The 20,371-nt window shown below is 62.6% G+C and overlaps 1 protein-coding gene across 2 annotated transcripts; it reads right to left on the bottom strand.

Moving 5' to 3' along the window:
* Nucleotides 1-952: 952 nt before the first annotated feature.
* GRK2 (G protein-coupled receptor kinase 2) lies at nt 953-20,257 on the bottom strand. 2 transcript variants are annotated; one of them, XM_042957837.1, is made up of 21 exons: nt 20,081-20,257; nt 9,745-9,821; nt 7,881-7,954; nt 7,667-7,768; nt 7,472-7,546; nt 7,285-7,346; nt 6,503-6,554; nt 6,137-6,228; nt 5,651-5,750; nt 5,478-5,556; nt 5,257-5,387; nt 4,874-4,968; nt 4,692-4,799; nt 4,426-4,492; nt 4,045-4,145; nt 3,436-3,502; nt 3,261-3,356; nt 2,879-3,041; nt 2,586-2,722; nt 2,362-2,475; nt 953-2,250 (listed from the first exon to the last, which is right to left on the bottom strand). In XM_042957837.1, the coding sequence occupies exons 1-21, from the start codon at nt 20,191-20,193 to the stop codon at nt 2,086-2,088; spliced, it is 2,070 nt and encodes a 689-aa protein (XP_042813771.1). In that variant the 5' UTR covers nt 20,194-20,257; the 3' UTR covers nt 953-2,085. The 2 variants fall into 2 exon arrangements, with proteins under 2 accessions (XP_042813771.1, XP_042813772.1); XM_042957838.1 differs by lacking the exon at nt 20,081-20,257 and adding an exon at nt 10,692-10,824.
* Between the last annotated feature and the right edge of the window lie 114 nt (nt 20,258-20,371).

Genomic DNA, 20,371 nt, shown 5'->3' with positions numbered 1-20,371 from the left:
CTCCCTCCATGCATCATGTGCTGGGAAATCAGTGACTTGTTCTACAGCCGGCCCTCATCATGCAGCTTGTCCAGAGCCTTCAAGGGACTTCCCAGAGCCTAGCCAAGTTCAGACCCCACGTCCATTTCCAACTTCATCACTAAGTGCACGCTGGGCTCTGGGCCAGGATTAGCCTAGTGTTCAGGAACTCCCGGGCTGGCTCCTTCCCACAGTGCTCCTACCAACCTGAGGCATTCCTGACTGCCTGGCCGTTTCCTCCATCGGGAACATCCTCCCCAACACCCCACCCCAGTGCTGCAGGCCTAGCTTAAAGGCCTTTCCCTCCCAAGTCTCAGCCTCTACTCCCAGCAGCCTTCCTTCTCCACCTGCCGTGCTGTGCTCTGGCTGTGGGCCCCTCAGCCCTGCCCAGCAGAGTCCAGCACGCAAGGGGCAGCAACCAGCATCACCACACAGGGGCCTGTAGGGCAAGTATGTGGGGAAAATGAGGTTGAGCAGAGCCTCCGGGTAGAGACCAAATGCTAGGGGATCCCTCAGGCCGCAGGAACCCCTACTGGGGGGCTGCACAGCGGGGCAAGAGGGAAGGCCAAAGCCAGAGCGGTACAAGGGCCCAGAGGCTACTGCGTGACCCCAAGGGCAGAGGTGCCTGACTGCCCGAAGGGTGTCCTCAGCACAATGCCTGGCAAGCTGAGGTGCTCGGCCGATCAGTCCAGATGTGACACCAAGCCCATCTTCATGCTTCCCCTTGTGTGGGAGGATGAGCCGGTGGGGCGGGAGAGGAGGCGTGGAGCCCCCCGCCCTACCCCGGGGAGGGACTGGGCCAAGGCAGGCTGGCCCTGATGCCCGCTGTGGCAGCAGAGGGGACCTGGCCCCACCAATACCCTCTCCCCTCAGGCCCTAGCCCAGCGGCGGCTGAAAATGGTCACTGGGCACAAAAGAATCGGACACGGTCAAGTCAGGCACCATTTTTTATAAAAACGCATAGTCTCATTTTCCACTCTTTAAAATCACATTCAAAAATCGGCAAAGGAGCGCCCCCGGGAGTAGATGGGAAGGGAGGGTGCACCAACCCAGCCCCAGGGGGAGGGGGCGCGACACCACACACGGCAGCGCGACTGGCACAAGGGGGCATGCGGCGGGCGGGGTGGCGCCCTGTGGGCAGTGGCACTGACGGGACGTGGGGCTATGGGGCTGGACAGCCCGGGGGGGGGGGCACACTGACCAGCCCAGGGTGGCGAGGGCTGGCCCCGCCTGGCCCCTCTCACTGTGCTGCCCGGCCCGTCAAGGCTGGCCACCTATGGTCCCGGGCAGATGAGGCCTCGCCCGGCCCAGGGGGGGCGGGGGACCTCAGGGCCAGGCTAGGCCAGTGTGACACAACCCACAGCTGCCTTTCTGTGGTCCCTGAGCCCGGGCGCTCGGCGGGGGAGGGAGGGGGGGACCGCAGGGAGGGCAGCCGCACCTGCTGCCAATGCCAGAGTCCCTCAGTGTCCAGGCAATGTGGGAATGGAGGCGGCCAGTGATACAGGGGCTCTTCCTGGGCAGGGGCACGAGAGCTCGAGTCACTGTGGCCGGGCCCTGGGGTCAGGGAGATAATGGGCCCCTCCTCCACCGACTGGCTGGAGGACAGGACAGTGCAGGACTGTGCCCCTGTCACAGGAGGGGCTTCGGTGGGAAAATTCAAGTAGTATCCCTGTGCTGCGGCCTCCCCTGGGGTGGGGGACGCTGGGCCACCCCGCTGTGCTGTGGGCACAGAGCCTGAGGGGACACAACGTGGTGCGGCATCGTCCCTGGAGAAGGGCCAGGAGGGCTGCAGGGGCTGCTGCTCCCCCCCCCCCCCCGCCCCCTGCTCCCACCCACAGGAAGACACTGGGAGGGGAGGCCCCTGGAGGGTCGAGGCTGAGGGCGGCCGGACAGTGGCTGGGTCGGTGGCAGCAGGAGCCAAGGCAAGCGGGCCCCCCCTGGGGGCTGGGCCAGGCTGGGGCCACAGGAAATCACAATAATTACAAAATAAAACCTTTTCCGCTTTGCGGGAAAACAAATAATAAAAATTCGACAAAATAAATTAGAGGTTTATAAAAGGCGGGCGGGTCAGAGGCCGTTGGCACTGCCGCGCTGGACCAGCGGCACCTTGCTCAGCTCCACCACGGGCGAGCGCGGCTTGTTCTTCATCTTGGGCACGCGCTGCACCAGCTGCTGGGCCTCGCGGTACGCGTCCCGAAGCTCCTTCTTCCACTGCACCAGCTCAGGGTCGCTCTGCGGGCACCCGGGGCCGTCAGCCGGGGGGGTGGGGGTGGGGGGCCTGGGTGCCCGAGGCTCCCTTCCCAGCCCCTCCCCCCCCCGCCGCCGGCCCCTGGCCCCACTCACGTCGCACTGCAGCACAAACTGTTTGCCGCCGCGGATCTTGAGAAGGAGGCACTTCCGCTCCTTGATCTGCGTCTCCTCCACAGACTGGATCTCCTCCATGGTCAGCAGGCTCTGCTGCAGGGCGGGCGGGAGGGGCGGGCAGGGGCGGTGAGGATGCGGCGCGGGCTGGCGGCCCGGGCACTCACCCCGCCTCCGGCGCCCGCGGGCTCCGGCCCGCTCCTTACCGGGGCCTCGCCCTCGCCCCGCCACTCCAGCCGGTTGGGGAACAAGTAGAAGTACCGCCTCTGCCACTGCGTCAGGAAGGGGTTGCCCATCTTGGCCATGTAGCCATGCATGATGCAGTCCTTGCCCAGGGCGTAGTCTGCCGCGAGAGAGTGAGAGGCGCGCTCAGCCCGGCCCGCCCGGGGCCGGATCCTGGGCTCGGCCACCCGCTGGCCTCGGTGGCCTTCCGAAGCCTGAGCCGATTTCTCATCTCCAAGCTGCCCGGTGGGCGCCCACGGCAGCTACGAACCCTCACCTTCCTCGTGGCCCAACTGCTTGTTTTTGGTTTTCTTGCGGGCCTCCAGCCGGTCGGTCTCGGCATTGATGGTGTCGAAGACCGTCTCCGCCACCTCCTGCTGCCACCGCTCCGAGATGGTGAGGGGGAAGTTGCGGTAGAGTTCCTGGTCACTGTCCAGCAACTTCAGCGAGTAGACGGGGCAGGGACATCCATCCATCAGCCACAGGCCTGCCCAGCCCCAGGGCTCCCAGGCAGGGGGGGCGGGGGGGGGGGTCTGGTCTCACACGGCCCCCCACCCTCCCAGGCACGTTTGGGGAGGAGGAGCCTGAGGCCCAGCGGCTGACAGAGCCCTGCAGGCCAGGATCAGGGCTCATGTGAGAGGCCAGGCCGGGCCCGGTACCTTGATTCCTTTTGTGTCCTCCTCGTCAAAGGAGCCAATGTCGAAGGCGTCAGCAGCGTTCACCTCCCCTCGAGGGGGGATCAGCGGGGGAGGGTACTGCAGCAGAGCACAGGCGGGGCATCAGCACCAGGCAGGGGCTACAGGGCGCCCGCCTGGCCCTGCCCCAGGCTGGTACCTTCTGCAAGAAGACCATCTGCCAGTCCAAGGAGCGGAAGAAGGGGCTCTCCTTTACCTCCTGGGCCCTGTGGGGAGATGTGGGTCATCAGGCGGGGGCGAAGCCTGGGCGCCGGAGCAGGTGGCCCAGGCTAACTCCTGCTACAGCCAGCCATTCTCTGGCTCTGCCACCCCGGGAAGGTTCCTTAAACCTCAGCCTGTTTCCTCATCTCGAAAATGGGGAGAACGGTCCCCACATCATAGGGCCGTTGGGAGTTTTCACATTTGTAAGTCTTGCGACATTGTGCCCAACAACTTAGTAAATGCTTAATAAACACAAAAAGCTGTTGCCATCATCACTATCACCGCCGCGTTTGTTACAGGGGCCCTTCTGGAAGCCGGTCCCCCAGCAGCTCCGGCAGCTGTGCGCCAGGCAGCCCCGTCCCCTGAGAACACTGGATGGGGCTGGCCATCTCCCAACCCGTGAACCCCTCAAAAGAGGCTGGCACCAGGAGGGGGCTCCAGTGACGGGACACAGCCCTCATCCTCAGGCTAGCCTAGCAGCATGCCCAAGTACCCAGGGCCTGGGAGGGAGGGCCTGAGACAGTTGGCCCTGGTCCCGGGCACTCACCCTCGACCCAGGCAGCCCAGTCTCCGGTTGACATCCCTCTGCAGCAGCCCCTCCAGCAAGGAACGGAGCTCGGGGGAGAAGGAGTCGGGCAGCTCCACAGCCTGCGGGGAGGAGTGGACACTGGCAGGGTCCGAGGATGGGACCTGGCCCCCGGCACAGGGAAAGACAGGGCCCAGCTTCCTCATTTGCCCCAACGGGCACATTTGTTCTGACAACACAGGGATGGGAAGCCTCTGGGGCAGGAGGCCAGAGTAAGGATGAGTGGCCCAAGTTTGTTGTTATTTGGTGAGAACCAAGAATCCATGACCCTGACACGCACAGGAGACCCCATCCCCACGGTGACCGCCCCCCATGGACTCCACCCAGCCTCCCTACACTCACCATCGTCAATGTCATGCGGTCAATCTCGTGCTTATCTTTGGTCTTGTGCTGCCGAAAGGGGCTGTGCCTGGGCAAGAAGCACAAGGTCAGAGGATAGGAATGGGGAAACCGAGGCAGGGAGCGACAATGATCCTCATCCAAAGCCAGGGATGGTGCCGCCCTGACACCCAGGCAGCTGTAGCCCCCCTCCCCTAGACACCTACCTGGACTAGGGATGAGCTCTTCCCTGTCCCGTCCCACCCGCCGGCCGGGGAGGGCCCACTCACCCCCGCAGCAACTTGAAAAGCATGCAGCCCAGGGAGAACCAGTCAGCGCTGCTATCGTAGGCCACGCCCTTCTGCAGGACCTCAGGGGCCATGTACCCGTGGGTGCCCCTGTGGGAGCAAGGAGGCCATGAGAGAGTCTGGCGGAGGGTGCGGGAAGGGAGAGTGGGGGGCCGGGCACTCACACGCTGGCGTGGGGCTTCTTCTTGGAGAAGTCGCAGGCCAGGCCGAGGTCTGAGATGCGCACGTGACCGTGCTCGTCCAGAAGGATGTTGGCTGGCTGTGGGGGAAGCCCAGTGAGCAGCCTCAAGGGTGACTCAGGACAGGGCCTGGCCAGGCAAGAGGCCAGCTAGGTCACTGTCCTCACCCTGGAGTGTTGTGGGTGTCCAGGGACAAGGCCCCGGGTGGGGTCTTCCCCTCCTTTCCCCAGTTGCAACTGGAGTCCAGAAAATGGCTGGGTAGGGGGGCCGGTGAAGAAGGGAGCAGCCAGCCGACTCTGTCCCAGAACGCCACCGCTGTGGGCCAGGCGGGCCAGTGGCGCGGAGGGGAGGGGGGGGCAGAGCCTCACCTTCAGGTCCCGATAGACAACGAAGCGGTTGTGCATGTGCTCCAGGCCCAGGATGATCTCGGCCGCGTAGAAGCGCATGTCGGCCTCGGAGAAAACCCCGTGCTGGGACAGGTGGTAGTGCAGGTCCCCGCCTGAGGGAGGCAGCCCCGCAGGGTGGCGCTCAGCTGCCCGTCCCAGCCCCCAGCCCCGCGGCCCACCGGGGGGCCAGGCCGCGCACTCACCGTTCATGAGATCGAGGATGAAGCTGAGCTTGTCCGGCGTGTGGAATGCGTACGACATGCACACGATGAACGGGCAGTCCTGGGAGGGCATGGGAGGCCAGGTCAGCAGAGGCCGCGCACGGTTCCGGGACCTGAGGCTGCTGCAGTGACCCGCCCGGGCCCTCCTGGCTCACCCCAGTGCTGACGAGGGACAGCATGATGCGCTCGTTCAGGGCCAGGGTCTCCCCCTGCTTCATCTTGATGCGCTTCTTATCCAGACACTTCATGGCGTACCTGGTGGGAAGGGCGGGGGGGGGCGGGGGGCGCTGGCTGGTCAGTCAGTCCACACGCACCTTCAGCGCAGAGCCCAGGGCTGTGTCTGGGGGGGCGGTCCATGGGGGGCGGGGAGGGGCAAGCCCTCAGGGCTCTTGCGGTGAGAACTGGACACTGAGACGAGGCAAGACAGAAGGCAGGAGAGAGTACTGGTGAGGCGGGGCCTCTGGGGGCCTGTGGGGGGCGGCAGCACCAACACGGAAAGGGGGGAGACAGTAGCCTCTGCAGAGACCTGCCCGCGTAGGACCTGGGGGCCCCGATCCCCTCACGGCTCTTCCATGCACACCCCGAGGGGGCCCTCCCCTCCCTCAGGCATCCCACTCGACACCGGCTGAGCTGGCGCTCACATCTTGCCCGTGTCGGCCTTCCGGCACCCATAGACCTCGCCGAAGCCCCCTCGTCCGATGATGCGGTGCACGCTGAAGTCGTTCATGGTCAGCTGTGGGGCGGCAACAAGCAGGGTCAGAGCACCCAGGGCAGAGACACCCAGGCAGCGGGGGGGCCAGTCCCAGGCCCGGGACCACCCTCGCCATGCACTTACCTGCCCTGAGCCACCCTCACTGGGATCCTGGCACCGAGCCCACAGCCACCGCCCTGGGGGCTGAAGGGCAGGCTCCCCTGACCCGCCCAGCCCTGGCCGAGCTTCGGTGCCCAGCTCCCTGGGAAGGGTGGAAGGGAGGGAGCAGTCTTCCATGCCCACCCGGCCCACTCACATGGATGTTGAGCTCCACATTCTTCCACTGGCAAAATCGTGTGAATTTATCGCTGTAAGAGAAGAACCAGGGCTCAGATGAACTTCAGAAAGTGGGCAAAATGATGCTGGGTGCGAGCCTACCCCACACCACTGCCATTGTCTGGGGTCCCGAACCTCAGCTGTCCTCTCCTGGACTCCCGGGAGTAGCGCTGGCCCAAGTGGGTTTCAGATAAGCTTAGAAAAGAGGACCTCCGGTCTGACCTGGACTTCCTCCCACTGTATCGCTGACAATGCTCATCTCATCCCTGCTTGTACACCTCTAGTGACGCAGCACTCACCCCTGTGACACTCCCCCTCCGTTGCCTGGCAGCTGGGACCCTAAGAAAGCTGTTGCTCACATTACGCTGAAATCTGCCTGCAACTCCCACCCACCAGGCCAGCTCTGGCCACGGGGGCCACAGAAGAGGACGGTGTGTCCTTTTGTGCCACCCCGACGCTTCTCAGCATAGATGGGCCCAGCAAGGTGCTCAACAGTCCATGAGAAGGAATGACACTTAGGTGGTCCCTCACACCCCGGAGAATCCCCTGGGGCTCGGAGATGCCTGGCACTAAGAAGGACAGGGTGGGACTGTGGAGGAGGTGGTGGCTAGGAGCCTGTCCCACTTCTCAGGAGTCCCTGCATGGGGCCGTTGGCGGGGCCCAGGCACCCGCCTGCCTGGATTCTCTCCTCCACACCATCCACACCCCTTCTCAGAGCTGCCTCTTCCTCCCCTGCCCCTCCCGCATATGCTCTGCTCTCACCTCTCGATGAATTTCTGGAACACATCCCCTCGGAGGTTCTGACAAATCTCTTCAATGTATGGCTAAGGGGAGAAGCTGGAGGTTGGTGACTGAGCCAGACTGGGAGCCGGCCACGCTCCGTGACCTCAACGGTCCCAGGGTGCCCCTGGCTGGGCAGGGAGGCAGCGGGGAGAAGCCCAGCACGCACCTGGAAGAGATCCGGAGGAACCTGCTTCTTCACCAGGTGGCCCTGGACGTGCTCAGTGGCACTTTTCGAGAAGGGCTGCAGAAGACAGGTGGCTGTGAATCCTCTGCAGGGCCCCTGCATCCCTGCCCACACCCCAGGCCGCTCTGGGCCGGCGCTGGGGTCTAGACCTAGGGACGGGCTGGCCGCGGCACTCACGTGTGAGCAGGCCAGCAGCTCCTTCATGATGTAGGTGTCGAAGACCTCCCGGCTGCGAGCCAAGCGCTCCTCCTCTGTCTCCAGCTTCTCGTACTTCTTGATCTAGACGACAAGATCCCCACGGGTGACACAGAGGCACCAATAGCAGGCATCTTAGAGACTGAATGAAAGCAGCCCAACCTTCTCCCCTCTCTGCAGGCAGCGGGGGCCTCACCTCCTCATAGAACTCCACCAACGGCTTGGCCTCCTCTAGGTGTTTCAGGCAGAAGTCTCGGAAGAGCAGGTACCCTGAAAGCAAGTGTGTTGGGTCACACGGGGCCACGCCCCTCTCTGGCCTTCCCATCAGGGCGGGCGGCGTGGGCTTGGGGCTCCCTGGGCAGAACTGGCCAAGGAGGCAGCCGAGGTGGTCTCTGCCCCAGGCAGGGACAGGACGAGGCGGCCCCCAAAGCTGTCACCAGCTGAAGATTCTCAGTTTCGGGTTGAGGGGTGCCCGTCTCCCAGAACCCCAGATGTCAGCTGGAACGTGATGGGTGCTCCGGGCGCTCTGGCGAAGCAGAGGCTGACTCCGGCTCCCCGCCCTCTCCCTGCCGTCTAGGGCCTGCACCGCACCCCACTGGGCGGGCTGTGTGGGTGCAGAGCCACCTGGGTCAGGCCAGAGCATGGCGGGCAGGAGGAGGGCAGCCTCCCAAGGGACCCACGTCCCTCTCCCTGGACGCCCCATATCGTGCCCCCGCTGTATCTGGCCGATTCTCACAGCAGCCCTGAGGAACAGCTGCAGAAACACACCGGCGGAGGCCTGTCAGGTGGGCCACCGGCGGAGGCCTGTCAGTAGAAGGTTCGGCTCTACTACCCGCTGGGAGGCGCTGGGAAAGACAGGCCAGGGGGTGGGGCCTCGAAGGGCACGAGGCCACTGGGGAAAGTAAGAGGCGGGACAAGCTATGGGAAGGGCTCCCAGGCCTCACCCCTCCCAGGGAATGGGGGCCCGAGGCCCGGCCCCAGAGCAGCCCTGGAGAGCAAGGGGGAAGTAAGGGCAGTCCCCATTCCCTCCAGCCTGACATGGGTGACCAGCCTCGCACTAGATAGCTTCCATGCCTCTTTGGGGGCACTGCCTGGACACCTCCGGCACAGCACACAGCCGTCACTCCTGGTAAAGGCGGCCTGGCCTTTGAGTCACTCGTGACCTGGGTTTCCCAGTGGGCAAGGGGCTTTCACTGAGGCCAACTCATCTGGCCTTCCAACAGTCCCGGGCAGCAAGGCTTCTGAGTCCTAATTCCTAGGTGAGGACACCAACAGGCTCAGAGAGGTAAAGCCACGCGCCCAAGGTCACACAGCACAGGCAGGGGGCCGACCCAAGCTGTGCTTTTTGACGCACTGGCTCCCCAACACTGACTTCCAATGCCTGGTCCTGCCAGGCCAGGCCAGGCCACTCCCACTTCAGAGCTGAGATCCTGCTCTCCTCTCGGGAAGGCCGAACCAGAGCTGTGTGTGCCTGAAGCCTGCTTCCCGGGAACCACCCCAACCCAACCTCGCCCCGTGGGCCAGTGCTGCAGCAGCGGCACTGTAAAACCAGGGCACTGGAGGAGGAGGAGGAGGAGGCTCGAGGGGCCGCTGAAGCAGGTTGCTCTCAAAGAGGGCCCATGGGGGCGGGGGCGGGAGACCACAGCTCGGCAGGCGCCACAGGAAGGGCCCCGCCCCTTCCTGTCAGCTCTACCAACGGCCCCGCAGCAGCTGTGCCTGCGCCAAGGGGAAGCTGCAACTCTCAAAAACAAAAACCCAAAGGAGGAACTTCCCCGGCCGCCCTGGAAGACTGCTGGGCCCCCACCCCCTTCACGGGGCTCCCAGGGCTGACCGCCAGGGGCTGGGAGGCACAGTGGGTCACCATCCCGGGGGGACGCTCCCGTCACAACCCAACCCTGCCCCATCAGATGGGAGGCCAGAGCTCCAGGGAGGGAACAGAGGCCAGCCGGCTGGGGTGGGGGCAGGAGAGCGGCCTCAGGGTCCTCCTGCCCCCTCGCCCCAGGCCCGGGGCAGCTGGACGGTGGCGGGAAGTCCTTGGGGCTGGCAGACCTCGTACTCACCCAGCTTCTGGGAGAAGATCTTCTCAAAGGTCACCTCGCCCCGGTCTTCCAGGTACTTCTGCATGACGCTTCGGATGCTGAAAGACAGCAGGGGGGGGGGGGGCGGGGGGGTGCCCTCAGTGAGCCGGAGCCCCCGGGGCTCCTGCCAGGCCTGCTGGCCCTGCCTCTTCCCCCCGGGATCCAGAATGTCACTGTTCCCTCCAAGAAGGCAAACTACCAGTCCGGGCCTGCCCACCTGGGCTCTGTCCCCAAAAGCTAGGGTGGCCAGCAGGTGGCTGCTCAGAAGTCCGGTCCCAGTACTGCCTCATGCTGGCTTCGGGAACCTGGCCAAAGCTCAAAAGCCGGGCCTCACCATCAGCAGATGATGGGTAACCAAAATGGGGCCTATCCTTACCACGGAATACTGCTCGGCCATAAGGTGGGACAAAGCACTGATATACAGAAATGCTACGACATGGATGAACCCTAGCACGCAGCGAAACGAAAAAAGAGAGTCACAAAAGGCCCCCAGTTCTATGACGCCACTTACGTCGCATGTCCAGAACAGGCAAATCTACAGAGACAGAGAGCAGATTAGTGGGTGCCAGGGGCTGGGGCACAGAAGAGGAGTGACTGCCAACAGGTAGGGGGTTTCTTCTTGGGGGTGATGGAAATGTTCTGGAATTAGGGTGAGAGCTGCCCAATCAGGTAGGTTGAGAGTTGTACTAAAACCCACTGGGCCGCACTCTTTAAAATGATGAATTTTATGTTATGTGAATTATATCTCAGGTTTTTTACACAGTAATAGCAAGACGAAACAAAAACCAAGCCCCAGCTCCTGTGTTCCTAGCATCTGAATTAGAAACATGCCCCTCTGTCCCTGGGTTGCTTGGGAGGGCAGCAAGGGAGAGGCTGGCCGTTGTGACCATGGAAAGCCCAACCCAACGGTCCCCACCCGGAAAGCTCACCTTCAACACCAAGGGCTGTCTGGGCAAGCGACACGGGGCTATCCTTTGTGCCCGAGACAGACCTTGCCGTCCCCTCCTCCCCGCTCCTGGGTCACCTGTACACCAGCCCTGCCAGCCTGCCTGTCACGCCTCCACTGGCTCAGGCTCCTGAGGAACACTCTTAGCTGCCTGTACCGGGGACCAAGCTGCGCAGTCACACCTGAGCCCAGGCAATGCTCACAAGGCCCTTAGGATATGTGGGGCCACCGGCAGTCCACCGACAAAAGACGTCGCAGCTGGTGAGGACCAGAATGAGAAAGTCTGGGCTCTGTGGCCCTGCATCCCTCTTGGAGCCCAGCGCGGTCACCAGGGTCTGCTGCCGTTTTCTACTGGAAGGTACCACGTACCCCTGACCTCCAGGCAGGAAAGTTCCGCATGCGTGGCTCTAAGACATGACACAGTGTGTGACAAAGCCTGACAGGACCCACTCAGGAAGGGAAGAGTGTTCTGGGTCATCACGAGAGGCTGTGTGGAGGAGGAACTTCACTGGGTTCCTCCGTGCAAACAGGATGTCAACAGGTGGCAAAGCCCAGGGCAGGTGGGTGGATGTGGGGACAAGCAGGGGAAGACCCGGCCAAGGTGAGCAAGAGGCTATCCCAGGCAGGAGGGAGCTCTGCTAGGGACGCTTGGGAAGCTCAGCCGGGGAAGGTGGAGTCCGCTGGAGGCCCCACAGGAGGAAGCCCGGGTAGTGAGACACTAGAGGGACGGCCAGTAAGAAGGGAAAGAAACAGGGCTGGGTGCGAGCAGGCTCAGGCCATTGGGCAGGCAGAGGAGTTGACCAGGCCAGCGGGACGGCAGGCCAGGCCTGCAATGGTCTGGCCCACGAGAGAGGTGTCTGAGGTGAGAACGTTCCAGGCAGGGCCAGTGTGGCCCACGGACGCTGCCCAGCCGCTGGGCCTGTGCTCGGAGGCGGGGGGACTCCTGCCCTTTTCTGCTCAGCACTCTCCTTCTGAGACGGTCTGAGCGGAAGCCCAGGCTCCACTCCCCCCAGGCTTCCGCTCGAGTTTGAGCCACACAAGGAAAGGCCACGCAAGATAACATAGGAGAATTCAGAGCTATCTAAATGACTCCCTCCTCTGCTTCCCCACCCTAGAAGGCTGGAAGATGCTGTGACCTCCTCCAACAGCAAGAAGGGTGCTGATGACCAGGACAGCCCTCCCGTGTCCCTATCCTGCGACTCCAACCAACGAGAGCGGAGCTCCCAGCTGAGGGCCAGTGGCTTGGTGGCCCCACGCCGAAGTGGTGGCCACTTCAGAGCTGGTTCCCTCAGGAAAGCAAGGATGCCCTCTGCAGTGGACAGGGGCTCTGAGGCCAGGATGTGGTCCTCACCCAGGCCGCCACCGTCTCCCCTCCCGACTGTCACACGCCAGCTCACTTCCACCAGCCACCACCAAGAACACATCTCCCCAGCCCCAGGGGACCCACAGAGACTCACAGGCACTCGGGAGGCGAGGCCTGATTCCAAGGCCCGCTCTGTGCTCACACACGGCAGAAACTAGAGACACCTGCCCTGGGGCCTGCAGCCCAGAGACCAGAGCCCCTCATTTCCTGTGAGGGAGAGCTTAGGACCTCCTTTTTGGAGGACAGGAGGGCAGGCCAGGGGCGTGCTGGGGTGCAGCAGAGCAGCCAGGGCCCAGTGCAAGGCAGCGAAGGGCCGGCAGGGTCTTGAGACCAGGCAGCCAGGAGTTAGGGGCTCGGAACCTGGGGCTCCGTAAGGGCCAAGTGCCTGGATTTCACCTGTAAGGTGGAACAGGAAGGCTGGATCCTCACCACCCCTTGGCTCAGCTCTTGGCACGCCATGTCTGCACCCAAATCCTGTGTTTGGGGACATTTTGGCCTATGGAAGGGGATGGACAAGGTAACAAAGTGGGGGGCGGGGGAATCACAAAATGTCAATCCCCCACAGAGGTGAGTGGTCAGATGGAGGTCAGTTGCAGTCAAGAGGGATGATGTCCAGATGCTTCAGGTCCAGATGGGAAGCCCCCCTGAGCCCCAAACTGGCTTCCTGGGAACCAGCGTGGCTGACAGCAGCTTAGGGAAGGCAGCGTGATGGGAACACCCCCCGCTTCCCATCACAGGACCCGGTGACCCCCAGAACGGCTGGGAACCGGACCCTCCAGGGAAATGCCCTCTCCCCGAGGGCCCGTGGACGAGGGAGCCAGCCTGCAGCCCAGCCTTCTCCCTTCCCGGCGGCTCTGCTGTGGGGTCAGCCCAGGAGAGAGCAGAAAGTGGGGCACCGGTGGCCAGACCCCGCCTCCCCCCTCTGGAGCTGCATGGGACGCCTCTCTTCCCAGCCCACAGCACTTCACTTTCTTCCTTAAAAAGAAAAAAAAAAGTTTTCTAAATAAAATAAACAACCCCCCCCCCCCATCCAAACACAAGATTGGACTGAGCAAAGCCTTGAATGGAAGGCCCCCAAAGCGACAGCATTAGGGTTTCCTGTCTGTTCTCATGGGGCTGGTGGCCAAGGGAGCCTGTAGTTTAGAAAAACGTGTTATGGGGCACATTCCCGCCGGGTGGCAAATACAGGCTGGCACAGGCAGCAGTGGTGGCCTCCTGGGCTGGGTCACCTTCATCTGCAACACCCGCTCCCTGATACTGGCAGAGTCTAGGGTGGCGACGAGCCCAGAGCAGCATTTCTGCCCCCACCCAGGCCAACAAGTCCGATATACAGGAGCACGTGGCTCCCCGATCAACTCTGGGTTGTCAGGAGAGCCAGACGCCTGCATCCTCCCCGCCAGAAGGACCCTCAGGCGCTCAGTCTCTCTGGGGAAGGGCCCCTGGCTGCCTTGGCTCTTGCGGTCAGGGGGACACCCACGCCTGAGTTCCAAACGGCTCTCCCCAAGTCCCCTCCGTGGAGGAGGCCAGGCCAAGTCACAGACTTTAACCGTCCAGTTGGCCCACTTGTGAAATGAGGACGTCAACAAATTTCTGAACTGTCGCCACCGCGCTGGCCAGGTGAAAAGCCCGAGAGGGGGCGCCTGGGTGGCTCAGTCGGTTAAGCAACCGACTCTTGGTTTGGTTTCAGGTCATGATCTCACGGTTCGTGAGATCGAGGCCCGAGTCCAGCTCTGCACTGTCAGTGCAGAGCCTGCTTGCGATTCTCTCTTCCTCTCTCTCTCTGCCCCTCCCCACCTCATGCGTGTGAGTGTGTGTGTGTGTGTGTGTGTGTGTGTGCACGCACGCTCTCTCTCTCTCTCTCTCTCAAAATGAATAAACTTTTAAAAATTTCTCAAAAAAATAAAATAAATACGTAAAATAAAAAAATAGAGAGCCTGAGAGGACACAGCAGAATTGTCCTAAGACGCCAGCCTTGCTGTGAGAGCTCCCCTCCTGGAGGCAGCCCTCCCGCTGGGATCCCCCAGACCGCACCTCTTCTAGAACATGATCATAAGCTGTTTGGTCTCGTTTGGGTCTTTGCCCCACAGCCTCCCACATCCTCAGAGGGTGCCGCCTGCTGCCAGGCCTCCTGACTGGCGAGCTCTGACCAGGGCTGGGGCCAGGTGAGTGGCTCACAGACCAGCCTCACACACTCATGCTCATCAGCCTGAGGACCCGGGGGTGGGGGGGGTGGGGGCAGAACCTGATACCAGCCCCTGACGAAGCAGCAAGGGCCCCGTGGCAGGAGGGCCTGCCCTGTCTGGCAGGGAGCTGCCGGACCCTGCGGCCTACGGCCAAGGCTGTTCGCTTTGGCCCCAGCTGCTCCCAGGAGCAGGCCAAGCCTGACACTGAGGGGGAGAGCGCGTCCTCCCCCGCAGCCCGGAGTGTGGGTAGGGGTGACAGGACGGCAGGCAGGCAGGAAGGGGGTGAGGGCTGTGGGGGAGAACTTCCGGTGCCTTCTGGAACCACATGGTTCAGAAGAAAGGCAAGGTCCCTTGCTCCGTGGCACAGAGGCTGATCCTGGCCCTCACAGACGACTCCCACACAGGGTCACAGACGGCAGCTCGTGCGGACTAGGAGCGACAGCAAGGGCTGGGGGCAAACACGCTTGTTTTGTTTTGATGGTGAGGAGATCTAGGCTAGAAGCTGAGTGGCCTGCCCAGCATCCCACATGGAGACGGCAGCCAGAAAATGTCCAACTCTCCCCGAGAAAAGGCGACTCGCCAGGCAGGGGCCTCCCCCTGCAACCTCTGCAGAGGACCCCGGACTTGTACCCCGGCTGCCTCCCCCTCTGTCCACTGCCAGTGCTGTGGGCAGCGGGGAGCATCTCTCCCGGGGGCCCGGCGGGCTACGGGCAGCTTCGGCTGGCACCTGGCAGGCCGGGGTGTCACCGGGATGCCAGAGTTGCGAAAGCCCAGGACGGTGCAGGACGGCACGGGGGCGGCAGGGCCTGGTGGGTCTGGCACGGCCACGCCTTGAATAGCCACGCTCTGGGAGAGGACAGTGAACAAGCCAGCGGAGCAGAGGCTGTGGCTGTGGCAGCGGCTCCTCTGCGGCATTTCCAGGAAACCTGGCACTGAGGTGGCAGCAGGAGGAGGAAGTCCTCTGGGGCTTCTTATTAATATTTCTCAATGACTTGCCCTGGGGCTCAGTGTCCTCAGCTGGAGAACAGGGCCGCATACCAAGTGGGAAAGACCAACCCTGAAGGCCACCCGGAAAGGCCAAGCCCAGGGAAGAGAAAAAGACGCGCACTAGGTGGCACGCACACAAGCACCCCCCACCCCACGCAAACGCCCAAGCCACCCAGGCTCCCAACAGTCAGTGCGGTGGCCACGACGTGGCTCCTTGCGGGATGTGCGGGGGGGGGGGGGGGGGGGGGAGGGTGCTCTCTGGCGGCCTTGTCACATGTCACGGCTTCTATGCTAACATGACCTGAGTACCACACCCTGCAATTTACTGCCATTATGTTAAAACGCACCAAGAACAAAGTTCTGGGGCCCCGTGGCCCGTGGTTCCCAGGAAGGGGCTGTCCACCCCGACCTGGGTGGCCTCCAGAGTCAGAGAATGCCCCGCTCAGAGACAGAGCTGCTAACACTTTTACACCAGAAAACCCGCTTCTGAAACCCTGCTCCTCTGCCAACACAGATGCTACCCTTCGAGGCAGCAGAGATGCAGAGAAGGAATGTTATTTAGAAAAAAGCTGCAGCCAAACACGTCATTTTCAGTATCTCTTACTTGAAACAGATCAGTGATAACTTGAGTACAACTCTCTGTCTTATGTGACCAACAGAGCACAGTGGCCCCTTGGGGCCACAGGAGGAAGGGGCAGGTGTGAGGGAGGCTGTGCGATCCTCAAAGACTCTCACGTGCTCCTGGCGTTGGCTGTTTGCTCCGAGGCAGGAGCAGAATATCCTGGAAGCACCAGCCGTGCGCGCGCAGCCCCTGGGTGCCCGGGGCGGGGAGGAAGCGCCGCTGCAGAGTGCCTACACCTGACGTCACCGGGAATTTACTACTAGGGATTGATCGTGCATTAATAGGACACGTTATTCCTGGTTTGACAGAGCCCAGATTCCCCTGCACAGATTCCAACCCATAATGCTCATGCTCCCTTCAAATCCACTTACTGAGGGAACAGCGGGAGGGCGGGCAAGCAACTTAATGGCAAAAATGCAAAACCCCATGGCCTGGAGAGGAGCGCAGGTGGGAACAGACGTCCCAGAGACCCACTCCTGAGCAAAGGAGGGGCTTCAAAGGCCCAGAGGGAATGACTGCTGAAAAGATCACCTTGTTTGGCGGGGTGTGGGAGTGAGGAGGAGAGCTACCGCTGGGGTAGAAAGTTCTGGGTGAGGGACAAAGGCTGGAAATAAACAGCGTTTTGCTGGTGATGGAGAAGTGGAGGAGGAAGGGAGGAAAGCTTCCCCTGCACCCCTTCCCTGCCCCCCCCCCCCATACAAATCGTGGGCAGGAAGTCCTGGAGGCAAAGAGTTAACAGGAACGAAGAAGCAGAGGAAGAGTGGCCCGGTCTGGGAGGCAGGGAAGCCAGAAAAGGGCAGGAAGGAGGAAATCCATGGTGGGGGAGGGACCAGGAAAGAGCTGAGAAAATGGGAGGCTGCAAGAGGCACCCGGCTCCGACAATCTGCTGCTGGGGCTGCCACTGTCACCAGGGAGGGCAGGGGCATCTCCTGGGACCGCCTGAGCGAGGCTCCTGAGCCAGGAGCCCAGAGATTAATTACACCCGGCCTCCATGGTCATATTAAGCAAATGACAGTAATTACAGGACCGCTGCTGGTGGAGGGAGAGCAGCTCCATCGGGGAGAAGCACAGACCACAGGCCCGAGGGCTGAAGGAGCACTGCGAGGTCATCCCTGGGGGGCGGGCCCTGGCTTTACTGAAGGGGACACGGAGACAGGTGCAGTCAGGAAAAGGGACATGCTGGGATCGCAGCAGGATCACAAGCCGGGTCTCCTGTCTCCCGGCTACACAACACTGCCTCCTTCCATGAGGAGGTCGAGAAATGGGTCTGTTCCCTCGGATTCTATAGGGTGACAGAAGGGGAGGACCCTGTGCCAACTCAAAGTGGCACTGTGCCTGCCCAACAGCTCCTGTTCCTAGCCCTGACGAGTCAGAGCTGATGCCAGCCCCAGCTCCCGGCCAAGCCACAACCTGGGCACCAGCTGCAGGCAGGCTGCCAAGACAGACCACCCCAAGGTGGGAACGTCTCCAAATGGCATCTCGTCATGGACGAACCACGGCCATTCTTCCCGACCCTGACCTTGTGGGTGAGGGGAAGACGTGACCCCAGGCAGGAGCTGCCTCTTCCGCGTCCTAGCTTTGTCAGAGCGGCTCCATTCTGTCCCAGATGACGGGGCAGGGGCCGGGCCTTGTGTCCCGCTGCTTCCAGGCCAACCCCCAGACCACGGCGACCCAGATGAGGGGTGCCAGACGGGAGAGCAGCGGGGGTACAGCGCCGTGTGGAGGAAATGAAGCACAGCAGGGGGTCCGGAGACCTGAGTTCAAATTCCAGCTCGCCCCTGGGACTAAGTCTCCTCCCCTTCCCGGGCCTCAGTTGCTTCAAATATTAAACGGGAGAATACCACCTTCGGGGTCCTGCTCTCCCACAGTTGTGGAAAGAATCAGCTGGAGTAAAAGCTAGCTTGCAAACTGGGAAGCGCTAGGCAAATGTAAGACACGGTCATCGTGACCTTCCAGGGCAGGAGGCATCCGACCCACCAGGTGTGCGAAGCATAAAAGCAAAGGCTGGCATGTCCTCCGTTAGGAGAGGCCTGGCCTCAGGGCACCGACGGGCGCTGCGAGAGCCACTATCCATCTCACAGCGGTGGTGCATCTGTCCAACGCTGTGCTGCTGGATGGCGACCCCCTGTGAGAAGCCATGACACCTGGGTCTTGGTCTCCTGCTGTTCCCCTAAAACTCACAGCCTGGTTCCAGACATCACCCGGTCCTGATATTTCCTGAGCAACCGCTTACATGTGAGGCATGGCCGTGCCAACTTCACAGGTTGGTTTTTGGATCAACTGAGATGACAGATGTCATAATAAATAATAAATTGTTATAATTTCCACCATCGTTCCTATCAGCACCGTCACTACCACAGATGGTAAAGGGGACAGGAAAAGAGGAACATCTCGTTTCTCAGGGTTCTAACACCTGCAGGGCCAACCCAAGGCGGGGCCCCATCGGGAGCGATGCATTCTGGGGAGAGATTACCCAAACAAAGAGAGTTCCAGAAAAGGTTCTGCCTGACACTTTGCAGAGCCCCAACCTGCAGGAGGGTCTCGAGGCCGCAGCCACCAAGGAGAGCCGTTGTGAGCCCCAGAGGCTGACTCCCCCCCGTTTCCTCCCTCGTGGCTTTGTCATTTCTGAACTCATTTTTGTTCTAACTGTCGCTGCTCCCTGGACAGCCCCCAGCTGACAGTCAGCCTGGTTCCTGTTTTGAGAAATCTGATTGCAAATGTCTTAGAAAAAATGGGCCCTAACGGCCTTTTCAAAATGCAGACCAATTTTCCTCTCCCAGGCCTGGTGTTCAGTCAATCCGAAACCCAGTGAACAGGGCACAGAGAAGGGTGCTGGAGAGGTAGCCAAGGCACTCCCCACAGCTTTGCGCTCTGCTTCAAAGGCTTAGGACGCCACGGGGTCACAACCCTTATTTCACGCTACCCACATTTCACAGATGAGAAAACCGAGGCCCAGAAGCGGAGGGGAAGGGACTTGCCCAAAGTCACATGACAGCTAGGACAGGCCCAGGTTCCCAGGCCAGCCAGGCTTCCAGCATGCCAGCTCTCAGGCATGAGCAATCATGGTGGGCACACAGCTGTCGCAGATGCAGAACAGCCAGGCCCCGGCTCAGGCCTGAGCAGTAGCCATGACGTGGACGTGGAAGCCAGAAGCCCCGATCTGGTGGCGAGGCGCCAGCCGGGACTACCTGTGACACAGGGAGAGCCGCTCACCTCCGGGGCTTCTGCTCCCCCACCCGTGCGGTGGAGACAAAACTGTACCTGTCCTACCTGCTGACAGGTTGCAGTGCGGCTCACGCAAGGGGAAAACACTCTAGAAGCCATAAAATGCTGGCCAAACCTCAGCAACGGTCCATATCCTGAAGAGAACGTGCCTACATCCTGAACAGTTTCAACTTTGATACCGGGTGCGGTGACATCAATAGTCTCACGGAGAGGCGGCAGCCGTGGTCCAGCTGCTGCAGAGGTGCCGGGATATCCTCTGGCAAACAGCAGCCACGGGACACCACACGCAGGGCCGCCAGAGGAGGCATCGGAGGGGAGAGGGGCGGCGGGTGTCTCCCCCGCTGGGCTGGGGCACGCGCGCCACACCCTGCTCCCCCCCACCACCACCCCGGCCCCCAAAGCACTCTTAAACCCTACCCCAAGCCAGTGACCCTCCCGATGGGTGGGGGAAGACCAGGAAGACTTGCCGCCTCCCGCAAAACCTCCCGCAAAACCTCCCGCAAGTGTCGACCAGAGAGAGGGGGCTAGGAGTGGGGGTGCTGCAGCCCCAAGGCGGGGTGCCGGGAGTCGGGAAAGCTAAGGGATGGGGGATGTAGTCAGGCCAGGTGGCCGGTGGCAGGTAGAGGAGGGGACCCCACGGGGACCAGGGGCTGCCGGGAGGGGCATGAAGGGCAGCACGGGGCCCCTGTGGGAGAAGGCAGGAGCGCGGGGCCGCCGGGGGGCGAGGGCAGGCAGCGTGTACGAAGGGAAGGGAGGCAGTGGGGCAGGGGGCACTGCGCGGCCCCGGGAGCCGGCGGGGCCGGGAAGCCCCGGGTTCAGGTGCACTGGGCCTGGGGCCGCGGGGTCGGGTCGGGGTGGCCGAGCCCCGAGCGGTGGCCGGGGCACGGGGCGGTGGGGTGGGGTGGGGGGGGGGGTTCAGGGGCCAGCGGCGGGGTGGTCTGGGGCCGCGGGCTCCGGGTTCGGGGAGCGGGCCCGGCCGGCGGCCGCCTCACCTGGGTTCGGGCAGCAGGATCTTCTTGCTGGCGCGCGCGGCCGGCGTGGCCTTGCTCTTCTCCATGGCCATCAGGTAGCTCACATCGGCCAGCACCGCCTCCAGGTCCGCCATCTTGGCGGCGGCGGCGGCCTCTCCCGCCGCTCGGCTCGGCTCCGCTCCGCTCGGCGCGCTCGGCCCCGGCCCGGCCGCTCCGTCGGCCTCGGGCGCCGCCGCCCGCCCGGCCCCGCTCGGCGCCCGCGGCTCCGCTCGCCGCGGCTCACAGGCGGCGCCGCCCCATGGCGCCGGCTCG

This window comes from Panthera tigris, chromosome D1 (genome assembly GCF_018350195.1).
Source record: "Panthera tigris isolate Pti1 chromosome D1, P.tigris_Pti1_mat1.1, whole genome shotgun sequence".
Lineage (NCBI taxonomy): Eukaryota > Metazoa > Chordata > Mammalia > Carnivora > Felidae > Panthera > Panthera tigris.
This window is presented reverse-complemented; position numbering and strand designations above follow the sequence as displayed.

What these genes read in the sequence shown, in the direction of transcription:
- GRK2 (XM_042957837.1), bottom strand. Translation starts at nt 20,193, where the DNA reads ATGGCGGACCTGGAGGCGGTGCTGGCCGATGTGAGCTACCTGATGGCC. An exon ending in ATCCTGCTGCCCGAACCCAG is followed by an intron (nt 9,822 to 20,080) that starts GTGAGGCGGCCG and finishes GCTGTCTTTCAG; the next exon opens with CATCCGAAGCGTCATGCAGA. An exon ending in TGGTGGAGTTCTATGAGGAG is followed by an intron (nt 7,769 to 7,880) that starts GTGAGGCCCCCG and finishes CTTGTCGTCTAG; the next exon opens with ATCAAGAAGTACGAGAAGCT.